The 13,701-nt window shown below is 41.4% G+C and overlaps 1 protein-coding gene across 1 annotated transcript in view; it reads right to left on the reverse strand.

The window, feature by feature from the left end:
- Window positions 1-1,285: 1,285 nt before the first annotated feature.
- F5 (coagulation factor V) overlaps window positions 1,286-13,701 on the reverse strand; it is a 38,108-nt gene continuing 25,692 nt past the window's right edge. The window contains exons 16-25 of the mRNA XM_054163223.1: window positions 13,432-13,642; window positions 11,660-11,839; window positions 9,746-9,862; window positions 8,798-8,869; window positions 7,613-7,704; window positions 5,790-5,945; window positions 4,340-4,484; window positions 4,033-4,181; window positions 3,093-3,275; window positions 1,286-1,620 (exon numbers count right to left, since the gene is read on the reverse strand). Of these exons, the coding sequence (XP_054019198.1) occupies window positions 1,432-1,620; window positions 3,093-3,275; window positions 4,033-4,181; window positions 4,340-4,484; window positions 5,790-5,945; window positions 7,613-7,704; window positions 8,798-8,869; window positions 9,746-9,862; window positions 11,660-11,839; window positions 13,432-13,642 (1,494 nt within the window). The 3' untranslated portion in view covers window positions 1,286-1,431. The remainder of the gene's footprint in view (window positions 1,621-3,092; window positions 3,276-4,032; window positions 4,182-4,339; window positions 4,485-5,789; window positions 5,946-7,612; window positions 7,705-8,797; window positions 8,870-9,745; window positions 9,863-11,659; window positions 11,840-13,431; window positions 13,643-13,701) is intronic.

Here is a 13,701-nt window from a genome sequence, read left to right on the forward strand (position 1 = left end):
TAGCACTTAAAATTCCCATCAAGCTGAAAATTTTACTTTCATGATGCAAAACTTAACTTCTTGATAAGAGGTACTACTGTCAAGGCAAACATACAAAATAAATTGTTGATGTTTTTCATGCTATATTATTATCTTTATTTTTCAGTGAAAAAAGACAACAGTTTGTGACATAGTAAAAAAGAAAAAAAAAACCAACAGAAGATATTTCTTTACTTTTTATACTTTTTTTCCATCCCATTGTATTCCTTAATTTTGAAACACACAGTCTGTAAGGCACAAGAATTGAAAAACTACTGAAGTAACTTGGAAGTTCAAAGACAAGATACTTGGAAAAATCCACCATGTTGAATGGGACCTAATGTGGCAAGTGGAAGTTCTGCAATTAAACAATTTACAGCACAGAAGCCAAAAAACACTACTGAAAGCTTAGCTAAAACTCTGCTGGGATAACAACTATGTGATGTAGTCATCCTGGGAAAAATCCATGTATGCTCTATGCAAAAGAGTAGTTCCAGAGCTAAATGGTAAAGATGCAGATGTTTCTATCACCCAATTTCATCTAACCCTCCTCTGTTGCCACCAGGTTTTATTTACACTGAACAGCTATAGTTCTCAATGCCTTGCTATTCCAAGGAGCTCCCTCTCCCCATGGTCTAAAAAGTTCATCTGGGGTCAAATGTCAGGAGGTCTGGATTCTCACTTTGGTTCACTTACCATTCCATGACCTGCCATAATTGAGGTTAAATAACTTCCCTTCTCATTTCTGACTCCCTCTCCCTTTGCCATGGCCCCAGAGATGAATTCTGTGAACTCTACAGCATTTCAGGTGTTCTAGATATGCAAGAACAAAATCAATACTGCAAACCCACGTTGTCCAAGAAGGGCTTGCACATGCTCAACACTGGGATGTGTTCTACCCGTGTCTCAGTGTAGGTTAAGGACATGTGGACGCAAAGCCACCCATAAAATAATTTCTTACCAAGGCATTGCTGACAGTGCAGCACCACAGCTCCATACCTGCACTGGTTTTACCTCTCAGCCCTATATATGGAGAACATCTACCTGATGTAGCTTTCTATTCCTCCTCTGTGCTGCAGAAGCATTACAAACCAGAGATAATCAGGGCTCAGGATTAAGGCCAGAGTCTCTATCACTAGGGATCGGGAACTTGACTAAAAAGTAAGACAAAGTACTGGTTAGAATGAAGAAGTGATAATAAAATCCGAAGGGACTGCTATTTCTTTCAAGAGAGAGGAAGCTGTTCTCTGAAGTGTGCATTTATGGGAATGAAACATCTGCCAGAGAAATCTTTCTCAAGACTTGCTGACAAAACATTACAGTCCCTTCAGGAAGCACACAGCCAAACTACTAAGAATGATTGTTTCAAGGGTTTTGTAAAAATTGATGTCCTGCATGACGATTGCTGAAAGGTTAAGAGCTCCCAGACTTGTCAGTCCTTTTCACAGGCAGACCCCCACCAAAATCACAGCCATAGAGTTCTACCCGCAGGGCAATACCTTGATACCAGGTTCTGGGGACAATGCGGATAAACCTGGACAGGATGGGTGGGTTAAAGAAGTGCTTGACTTGTCCACTGCTGTTTTCATTGCCCAAGAAAACCTGCAAATACACAAGCACACAATTAAAAATAAAAAAATTTTGAACCCCCCCCTGCTTTTTCTTTTTAAAATGGACCCAGGGTAGATGGAGAGCAACAGCTTTCCAATGCAATCAGCAAGCCTGCTGTGCAGTGGCTGGTCGAGAGAGCTGCAGCATCTGAGCAGCCCTTTCTTTTGATTATCCTCCTCTTCCCACAACAAAAGGTATTTTTAGGCACTCAGGAATAGGTCTATTCTTAACTACGTAACTGTCAAAGGAAGAGAAAGAGACTGAGCCATGTGAAATGAATTTTGGAGGCCCAGGGGAGACCTTATTGCTGTCTACAACTACCTGAAGGGTGGTTGTAGCCAGGTGGGGGTTGGTCTCTTCTTCCCAGGCAACCAGCAACAGAATAAGAGGACACAGTATCAAACTGTACAGGGGGAAGTTTAGGCTTGATCTTAGAAAGAAGTTCTTCATAGAAAGAGAGATTGCCCATTGGAATGGGCTGCCCAGGGAGGTGGTGGGGTTGGCATCCCTGGAGGTGTTTAAGAAAAGACTGAATGAGGCACTCAGTGCCATGGTCCAGTTGATTAGATAGGGTTGGGTGATTGGTTGGACTGGATGATCTTGGAGGTCTCTTCCAACCTGGTTGGTTCTGTGATTCTGTGAGTGGCTCATCTCCGATTTTACATAAGAACACATTTCAGTCTCTTCCTAAGATGCTAGTTCAAAGGTAATTCAAGCCAGCAATACCTGACTGAATAAATTAAAGGTTCTGTTTCCATCCATAACAAAAAAAATTGCCATTTTATTTTTGACAGACTAAAACCTCAAACCTCCATTATTTTACATCTGCTAATAACCCTTGTTTCAGGTAGCTTGTGTAAGGTGAAATGGCCAACGATACAAAGTACTGTGTCTGGTCCATGGGTGTCAGGAGCTCTCCAGCTCTGTTACAGCAAAACTGCTTACTAACATTAATTCCACTTATAAAATCAAGGCAGAAATAAAGAAAATCTGAAAAGAGGCTGTGGGAAGTTCATTGTTCATTCAAATTAAATGTCCTTGTGTGTTAAAGTCAAATGTCCTCCTTTAAAAATAGAACTGTTGAGGTTGGAAGAGACATTTCAGATCAAGTCCAACTGCTTGCCTAGAGTTCACAATCTCACCACTACTGCTAAGCCACTCCCACATCCACATATCTTTTAAATACCTCCAAGGGTGGTGACTCCACCACTTCCCTGGGCAGCCCATTCCAATATCTGAAATCATCATGTGGACTGCATTCTCTACAGATTTGGTGTTCTTCCCTTTGGTTACTGTCAATTACTATGACTAAAATTAGATGAGTATTATGACATTATCTGTAGCTCCCTAGCATTTTAAAGACCTGTGAAAATCTCCTTTGCTGGAAAATCTCCTTTGGGCCTTGACGCTGCTCAGCATCTAAAACCAAACAGCAATGCAAGTGTCTGAGGTAAGGATGATACCTTTGCTGTTGAGCTTGAACCACCCATATAGGATTTCCACTCTGAGCCGTGGTCACTGTATAGGATAACATAGGTTTTCACAAAGTTTTCACCAGTTAGGGACTTGACCCCCTGGGTAACGATAGCAGTTATCTTCTTAATTGTGAGGAGATCAATTTGCAGCCACTGTTGGTTGTTGTTCAACTAAAATTGATATAAAAGGTTGTCTATTAGTAAACACATCTATGTCTTTATTTGCTTAAGTGAAAAAATCCTGTTTGAAGACAGTTAAAACTGCATCAAAATGCATCAAAACTGTATCAAAGAAGTGCAGAAGAGTGAAGCTGAGGCAAAAGTCAAAAGCACATTCAGTGGCCCATGCAATTCACTTTTTCACTGCAGGTGGTGTATTTGAGATCTTCAGATTTCCACATTAATTTCCAATACATAATAAAAAATAACACAGATCTGCCTCCAGTTTTATAATGCAGTACATCATACTAACACCAAGTACTTGTATAAAACAGTAGCTTCCAGCAAATCTCAAGCTACTTCATAAAGAAATGCAGCACCATTTTGAAGACAGATGCTCACATGCCTTGCCAAAGGCCATCCACCCCCAGATCCCTTAAGTTGCACTGCCTATAAAGCAACCCAGGAAAGGTTCTTTAACCCCTTGAAGATGTAGTTATCCCCTGAAATTAAAAGGGCTGCAGGTTTTGGTCCAGAGGACACCATCTGTCTCTTGAAATGTGATTTCATTGATGTTGCTTGAAGTTCAACAAGTTTGCCACTGGAAAAGTTGAATGGGCTTTTTCCCCAAAGAATGGCTAAAGAGCTGTGAAGTAACCCTGTCACACGTGGCACTGGACACAGTGTGCAGGAAGCACATAAGCACACAGGCACCACATATTTATTAACTGTAGTTGTCTTGCTGTCATCCCTACTTTTCATTTGTTACCTTGGCTCGCCAGGCATTCACCTTTCCCTTCTGATTGAGACGAGCAAGTGAAGGGTCCCATGTGTTAAACCAGGATGTCTTAACAGATGAGGCTGTTATCTGGGTATTCTTGATCTCTCCATTTTCCATTCCAAGTGGCAAAGAGCAGCCTGTTACGAGAAGCCCTGCATTATCTCCAGATCATTTGAGTAACCATAAGCTAAGCAACAATGCTGGAATTGAGAACACTCAAAATTTTAGCTTTATTTAACATATTAGGTTAAAAATTTTGCCAGAAAGGAAGCACCAGCACATGACTCCTTCTTACCATCAACTTCACAGCCCAGAAGCTCCATGCGAAGAGTAGGCCTGTTGTAGGCCTCTGTTGGGTAGACTCTGACATACCTCGCAATAACAGGGGGGTCAATGATGTTCTCTTTTATTCCATAGGCATCAGAATTACCTTCAAAAATCTATTAAAAAACAAACAAAAAACAAACAAAACCAAGCACATAAATCAATACTTTAATGCAAACACAAACTGGGATGCTAAAAACCTGCTCTGGTAAGAAAGAAGGTTTTTTAAACACTGTTAGCCTCATTCATGATCACAGAATCATAGAATCAATAAGGTTGGAAAAGACCGCAAAGAGCATCATGTCCAACCTGTCACCCAAGACCTCATGACTACTAAACCATGGCTTCAAGTGCCATGTCCAATCCCTTTTTGAACACCTCCAGGGATGGTGACTCCACCGCCTCCCTGGGCAGCACATTCCAATGGCTAACAACTCTCTCTGTGATGATGGAGTGCCCTGTGCTGCAGAGGAACTTGAAATATCTCATGGCCCCATCCTGGCATATTTGAAAGTGCCTGAAGGTCTCAGTTCAAATAAGCAACCCATTTCTATACACTATGTAAATTTGTATAACACTAGTAAAGAGGCAAAAGGAGAGTTAAGTTATCAGTCTGGGAGTTGTACCACAGAAATCTCAGGGTAGACTGAAGGTTTACCTGTAATTGGTAGGGCCAGAGAGACAGGGCATAAAATGAACTTCTTTCAGGTTAAGACCACACTAATACAGGCCTTCTGCAGGCAATTCAGACAATTTAATATTCAACTGTTGTGACAGCCAAAAGGGAAGGACAAAAAGGAGGAACTAATCACAAATGAAGCAAGTAATGATTTTTACTTCAGCTTCTTGCTTGCCTCAAAAAGGTTGACATGGACTTAGGAAATAAAAGGAGGGAGAGATGCTTGTGAGAAAGGCAGTTCATACAGTCAAGGCTACAAAGTCAATCTAAATAGCAGTTTAGGAGATTCCTCACTTTACAATTTGTCTTCTGGTCTGAATTTTATTCTCTTGGTAAATGACTTTTTGGGCCTTCAGCTGTATTATTGTCTCTGAAGGTTAGAATTTTTACTGCTATCTCTTAATGTGGTGGCAAGAGACATGACTAGAGGAAATGGATACAAGCAGCACTAGGAGAGGTTTAGGCTGGATATCAGGAAATACTGCTTCACTGAGATGGTTATCAAACATTGGAATGGTCTGCCCAGGGCAGTGGTGGAGTCACCGTCCCTGGGGGTGTTTAAAGAGCATGTGGACCTGGCACTTAGGGACATGGTTTAGTGTTGACCCTGCAGTGCTGGGTTGAGGATTGGACTGGATGGTCTTGGAGGTCTCTTCCAACCAAATATATTCTGTGATCTAAAACTGTCATCTCACTGTGTGATGCTACCTAGTTTGTGGCAATCCCTATGGCACATACAGACCTTATATGCTGGAGAGCTGTCTCCTTTGAAGGTGCTCCACTTCCGTTTGTCTTTGCTATAAACAAAGCAGAACTTCTGCACGTACAAGGACTTCAAAAACTGCTTAGCTCCCTGTGTCTGTATCCCAGTTAACAGAACTTGTCTTTGAAAGTCCACCTAGGAACAGCAAACCATGCTCATAAAACCAATAATGCACAGCAAAATCTGTTTCATTCTTTGCAATCTACACAATAGCTTTGAGCCCTGCATTTTAACACCCACAACATTAACACTCTAAGGAGGAGTAACAACCAGATGCTAGAGTCTCATTTAATGTATTTGTGTGTGCATTTAATCTCAGAGGCCATTTTACAGTGTTCAGCACAGTACCACAAAGACACATAAAAATTATCTGCATCTCTGTGGTAGGCAGAACTCTGCTATCCTCATTTATGGATAGGCAAAAGGTGTATAGAGAAATTAAAGGTTCCCATTTTCATAAGCTGCCTCTAGTTTGGGACACTTGGGCTGACAAAAGGCATACGACACCCCAAAATGCTGAAAAGCCACTGTTACTACTTATGTGAGGTCCAAACACTCAGTACATCAAACCAAATCAGCAAGATTCTTTGGGAAACACCCTCCACATCTCTACATGCTTCACTGGCCTAGCCTCAGCTTCTCATTATCATGCTCCCTGTCAAGTTCTTTCTTCTCTCAGCAGAATTCCTCATTCCACATCAGATCTCTCAACTTTCTCCCCCTACTTGACCACCACTAACTTACTAGCATGTCAAATGTTAGCAGGCCAAACAAAACAGACACCAACACGCTGAACTTAAACTGCAACACTAGTTTGAATCTTCCTTTTTTCCCTTTCTCCTTTTTTTTGCCAATTTTAATGACATTTGTAAGAAATCAACTATTCTCTGCAAATTTGCTGTCTGATGCAAAAGTGATTAGAATGGAAGGAAACAATGAAATATGTGAGGTGACTGAGTGATTGTAGTGGTTTGAAAACAAGACCAATATTCTGCACTATCAGAAATCATGAATTTATGACATTTTTATGACTGTAGGGCATTACCATCCTGGACAGGGGACTGTGGCTCACTCTCTTGGTTTTGGGGTCCCAGGCATGCAGGTGGTTTTTTGCTTGTTTTGGGGATTTCTGGGCTGTACTTTTCCCTTTCCCTTTCTTTCTGTTTCGTATATACTCTGATGTCATACTTTTGTAGTGGAGAAATAAACTATTCTGTATAAGTTGACTAGAAAACTCTCCCTGCCTTTTTTTTTAACTCCCTGTCTTATCTCTTGGTAAGAGGGGAGGGAGGAGGTGGGAACAGGAAAGCACAGGCACAAATCATAACAATGATATAGTGCTTGAAGCCATAAGATAATTTCCCTGTGATGCCACACTATGCTTTGTCAAGCTGGACATAGAAACATGCAAATCAACCAAAGAAAAGTTGTCTAAAGCAATGTTTTGAGTGTATTACACTTTAAATGATCACTCATCAAACACATGCATATAAATACATATTGTTAGGTAGACAGAGGTTAAAAAAAACCCACAAAGTAGTAGAAAGAGCATTTGACTACAAAATGGTTACAGTCTAAATTATGAGGGTAACTGTCTAGTCAGTGGGCCTCAATAACGTTAGAGACTGGGTTACTTTAGGGGAGGTAGACAGCTTATGACATCCCCAGTCAAACTTGCTAGATCTTTTCAGTTTTTCCCAGCAAGTCTTCTCAGCAAGAACAGGAGCAGTCTGGCCTTACAAAGCAAACTGCAGGAAAATCACAACTCAGAAGTGGCCAAGCATGTGTTATACCAATCATACCTGGATCCAAGGGAGTTCTTTTTTCATTGTAGTGCTCCAAGCATTGTATGTTCCAGAATTGTTCAATCGGGCTAATTTAGGTTCCCAATAGTCTAGGCAGAAAATACAAATAAAGCAAGAGTGTAAAGAAAGGTGCTGAAAAAAAACCCCAAACCTAAAGTTTTCAGAGGGAGGCTGCAGCTAGCAACTGATGTTGAGTGCTTCATTGCTTTTCTGATCTGTCTTGGTAAAAAAACCCCACAACCAGTAACAAACAAAGCAATCAAAAGACTATAAAACCATAATCTAGGATAATTTGGACCTGGTCAGCAACTGAAAGCCAGCTGTTCTCCTGCAAAGTTTTATAGTTGGCAGAATGGCTTTTAAAATAACAGCTTTTTATGTGCTGTACTGTCTGCTGATTTGGAAACAGGGTCTAGAGTTTTGTAGACAAGTTTTGGCTCCTAGCAAGATGAGACACTATATTCATGGAGGAGAGTTCCGCTCTGCATAAAGAAGTTTCTGTGGTAACAAATGACTTGGAGTAGGACACACAGCTTTCAAGCCTTCATAATACCATATCAGGAAATGAAGAAAATGAAATCCACAGAAAAATCAATTTTCCAAAAGAGATCCTTTTCCCTGAAATGAACTGTTTATATTCCTGCATTGTATATAACCCATATGCCTCTATTTGCCACTGTCCATGTAAAATTCTCTAGCAAACTATCCCACTTTTAAACCAGGAATAAGCTTAGTGAATTAAAGATTCTGTCATTGCTCTGGATGCCTGGTTCCCAAATCTTAAACAGACACACTTTGATCTTTTGCATCTCATACACATGCAAATCTCAAAAGCTTTTTGAACACTTGGGGTTCTCTGTTTTCAGCCAGGGAAACCAAAGGACAAAAAGATAAAGCTGGATTTGTCCCAGGACATCCATCAGTCCACAGGTGATCCCCTGACTCTCAAGCTTGTGACACTGTTAGTAGACCTCTGACAATACTAAAATAAAATGATGAGTGCTTACCCTATACAGCTCAGAGCCTCCACTTGCAGCACTGAAGAGCCTTCTAGCCTGACAATTGATTCATTGCTGGACTGACCATGTAAGATGCATCATGAGATGCCAAAAGAACACAGAACTGCAACACTTTGCTGGGGATATCAGGAGCATGCCCAGAGTTTCTCAAGTATTAACTCACCTACATGATGTGAAGCGTCGATTTGCGAATCAAGTATAATTCCGCTTGCAAGGCCCATCGGACTCCTGCACTCTAAAGAGAGCACAGTAGGTTTGTTGTTAAAGGAGGGCTACTCCAACACATGTCCTGGTAGAACCTTCTAAAACAGCATCACTCAGAACAATTCTCAGTAATACTCTAACACCACCACTGTTTCCCAAAGGAGGACAAGTTAATCTCTGCAATTTCTCACAACAGATTAATCCACTCTGGGGAAGCCTCACATTCAAAGACAGTATGCTAAAAAGGAATTGAACTGCGGGAGTGGGTCCAGAGGATGGCCACAAAGATGATCAGAGGGCTGGAGCACCTCCCCCATGGGCATGGGCTGGAGAAGAGAAGGCTCTGGGGACACCTTATAGTGGCCTTCTGGTATCTGAAAGGGACCCACAGGAAAGCTGGGAAGGGACTTTTTACAAGGGCTTGTTGTGATAGAACAAGAGGGAATGGATTTAAGCTACAGAAAGTAGATTTAGACTGGACCTTAGAAAGAATTTTTTTACAGTTAGGGTGGCAAGATACTGGAACAGGTTGCCCAGGGAGGTCATGGATGCCCTCCCCCTGGAGGTGTTCAAGGCCACATTGGATGAGGCCTTGGGCAATCTTGGTCCAGTGGGAGGTGTCCCTGCCCATGGCAGAGGGGTTGGAACAAGATGATATCTCAGGTCCCTTCCAACCAAACCATTCTACGAATAAAGGTAGTATGATAAATAATTCAAAGCTAGTATGCTAAAGGCCAAAGACTTTTACTTCTAGAACAAATTACCACCCTCCCTTCTTGAATGCACAAAGAATCTGCTTTGGGGTTTTGCAGAACAGGTTCCCAAATTTATTTTACAATGATCCTGGAAGGGTAGAGATTATTTTATAACTGGACTTCCCTAGCCAAAATACACCATAGTTCAATACCTTTCTGTATAACCAAATAGGATGCCTGCATTCCTGCTTGCTGATACTCCCCCACTTCAGTGTCTAAAAGCCACCAGCCAGGTCTCTGTGGTTTCATTTCAATGGTTCTAAATGAGCCTTGAAAAAAAATGGAAGAGAAATGTATCAGAAACATTAGCATTATAAGGTTAATGTTAGTATGGCTGGAGGTTAAACCAAAGATCATCCTATGACTCAATCCAGAAAAATGAAATAACCTGCTACACATTGCAGAGAGAACAATAACTCTCTCAGGCTCAAACAATTTTTTTGCTTAGCAAGTTCCAGCTGGAGACCAAGACTGGAATTAAGTGACCAGATCAAAACCTAACCTTTGCTGCCGGTGCAAAGTACAAAACCTTGGATGCCTGTGTGTAACAGATATCTGCATATTAAGTGCAGTGCTAAGCCACATCATGAACAGTGCTATCAGGTTGTTACATAACATAGGGATGTTGATTCTGTGGTGCTGATACAGTTCTTAGACCTGCTGCCCCAGTGTGGTGTTCGCGTAATGGAAAGAAACCAAAAGTAGATGTGGCAGAATCAGGTGTATAGGCCCCCACCTCATTTTCTGCATGCCCCAGGAGTGTCAAAGATTGAATAAGAAGCAGGTCTGGTTGAAGCTGTTTGCTGCACTTTTTAGAAAGCACAGGACCTGCTTCATTGCTTTTCATATAGTCCCAGTTAGTGCTGAGATGGCAATTCTGGTTCCCAATTAATCCAAGACACGTGTTGATGTTAAAGTGAAAAAATCATCATCTTGAAAAAGCTAAAATAGCAAATAAACCACCTGAAATAAACCTATTATTCCAAGCCAACCCCTCTGTCTTGATTTCCTTGTTGCCTGGGTTGTTTTTTGGTTTGGAGATTCTTGTTTCTTTGGGGTTTTTTGGTTTGGTTGGTTTGGGTTTTCGGTGTGTTTAGTTTGATTTTGGTATTTGGTTTGGGGTTTGTTTGTTTGGGTTTGGGAGTTCATTTGGTTGGTTGGGTTTTGGTTTTGTTTGGGGGCGGGGTTGGTGGTGGTTGATTTTGTTTCAGGTTTTTTTTTTTTGCTGTTGTTGGTTTGTTGCTGCTGTCATTTTTAAACACTTGCAGCTGACAGTAAGTGCTGGTACTGCACACACATGGAGTGATGAGCATAGGAGTATATCCTAAGGAATGCTTTAGCCTATTTCCTTTCTCCCTGGACACAAAAATTCTCCTAGGGCTCACATTTGTTCTTAATCTGTATCACACTTTTCCTGACATTCCAAAAATAAATCCTCTCCATACTGACCAGATACCAATGCTAATTCCCAGCAAACATCAGTGAGACTTCAGTGGTATTGAAGCCTGGGGATGCATGAGCAGAGCTGGCTGCACTGCTGTACACATGTCATTTCACAGCGAGCGGTGACTCGCGCTATCCAACCAACTGCCTTTTACCAACACCAAACTTTACTGCTGAGCATGTTCCAAAGCCAGCCCAGCACCCTACTTTGCAGACAAGGAAAAGAGAGATGCAATAAAGGAGAGAAACCCACTCATGGTCACATATACGGTGAGTGGCAAAGGAAGTGCAGAACAGAAAGCAATGCCTACAGACCATGCTGCTATTCATCTTCCATATACATCCCTTGTCACCTGAGAGGAAGAGAGTTGTCCACTTCACTTTTCTCCATAACTTTATCCATATTCCCAGTTTTAAAGGGCAGCAATTTTATCTTTTTCCCACCTTCCCCCCTGCAGCATAAGTAAGATGAAAAGTGATAATTTTCTTTCGACCATCATGGGCAAATGAACTGCTAGCACTCTTGCATTCTTCCTGTGCCTAAAGCCAAACTCTGTTCACTGGTGTGCTGATGACAGATTGAAATGGTCACCTCTTAGAATTTACTCTGCTCTGATTCTTACCTGGAAGAAGTGTGTATGTACCAAGCTGATGGTTTGGCTTCCCATGTTCTGTGAAGGTCTGTCCATGAAAATGAACAACATGAATGTCTTTTGGCCCACCCATATTCAACAAATGCCATCGAACCAGTTCACCTTCATACATCCTCAAGCCTTGCAAACTGTAGGTAATGCCATTAATGGCTGGGGGGAAAAAATATAAATTGTTAGTAAGGAAAAACACTCAAACCAGATTTTTTTAAGTGCTAAATGTAGTTTTTAAATTAGTATTTTGTCAAGTAATGCATTTGGGGAAAACATCACCTTTTCCAGTTCAAAGTGCTACACATTTTATAATCTATGTACATTGGTTCAGAAAATCCAGGGACCTTACCAAAGGATTTGAGCACAGCTGGCATGCAACACAGGGCAGTCAGAAGAACAAGGAAGGTACCATATGAAATGTCAGAACAAAAGATTCAGGCCCAAAAGAAAGGCTGGCTACCCAGCATGTGTAAGCTGCAGAACATTTCCACAGCTGCATAGTCACAGCTGCTATCTTTGATTAAGAATTGATTTTATAAATCAGATTTTCATAAGGCAGATCCCACTTCTCAACATGCCTTTCCCAAACACAATAGAATAGAATAGCATAGAATAGCATAGCATAGAATAGAATAGAATAGAATAGAATAGAATAGAATAGAATAGACCAGACCAGACCAGGCTGGAAAAGACCTTTGAGATCATCGAGTCCAACTTATCCCCCAACACTATCTAATCAACTAAACCATGGCACCAAGTGCCTCATCCAGTCCCTTCTTAAACACCTCCAGCGATGGTGACTCCACCACCTCCCTGGGCGGCACATTCCAATGGCCAATCCCTCTTTATATGAAGAACTTCTTCCTAACATCCAGCCTAAACCTCCCCTGGTGCAGCCTGAGACTGTGTCCTCTCATTCTGTCACTGGTTGTCTGGGAGAAGAGACCAACCCCCACCTGGCCTCAACATCCCTTCAGGTAGTTGTAGACAGCAATAAGGTCTCCCCTGAGCCTCCTCTTCTCCAGGCTAAGCAACCCCAGCTCCCTCAGCCTCTCCTCACAGGGCTTGTGCTCCAAACCCCTCCCCAGCTTTGTTGCCCTTCCCTGGACAGGTTCCAGCAACTCAACATTACAGCACACAAGCATCAGATTTTCAAAGATGGAAACAGTTTCATTACTGACCACTATTCCAGGGAGAAAAAAGGGTTCCCTTTGAATAGTTGTCCACTTTACATGACTAAAATCTCTGTATCCGTATCCACAGAGAGGTACCTGAAGGACTGTCCTACAGCTACTTCAAACTCCTCAGCAGAACTTATTGCTTTGTTGAATTATAACAACACTTTTAAGCTTCTTGCAAAAACTTTTCAGGGTATTGGCTTCTTACTGAAAACAGGGTGGTTGGGGTCTTTTTGTTTTGTTTGTAGTTTATTTTCTTCTCTCTTTAAAATTTTAGGGGTGGGGTGGGGGAGGGGGGTAGATGTGAGTGCAAGAGACAAGTTTTATGTAGCCAATTTCAGTCTAGCATTTCCAATTCACTGCTATTTTAAAAAATATGATTATTACTATATGACTATTACTACATGACTATTAAAATATGACTATGACTGTTACAAGTAATGCAGAACAACAACAAAAACATTACTATGTAGGATTTATGCATGTTCAAAGCCACTGAGAGCTGAGCTACCTCCTCCAAAACCTTTCCCTCTAGCCCAATAAACTGAGTATTTGGCAAGATGAAATGGATACCATAGAACTTGTGGCACTGCTGTGTTTCTTGGTTCTTCTCAGTACAGGGGCTTCTGGAACGTTTGTCAAAGTACCAGCTTTTCTCTTCATCAAAGACCATAAACAGCAAGAAAAAGTCTCGAGTTGATGCTCTGCTGCTGTTTGATTTACTGAAGGTTCCTTTTTGACAGATCAGTATTGGCCCAATCAAGCCAGAATTTATATCTTTCTCCTAGAAGGTAAAGCTTGTATTAGATGTAAAACCAAATTTCCCAAAAGATGTCAAAAACC

The sequence above is a fragment of the Dryobates pubescens genome, chromosome 8 (assembly GCF_014839835.1).
Source record: "Dryobates pubescens isolate bDryPub1 chromosome 8, bDryPub1.pri, whole genome shotgun sequence".
Classification (NCBI taxonomy): Eukaryota; Metazoa; Chordata; class Aves; order Piciformes; family Picidae; genus Dryobates; species Dryobates pubescens.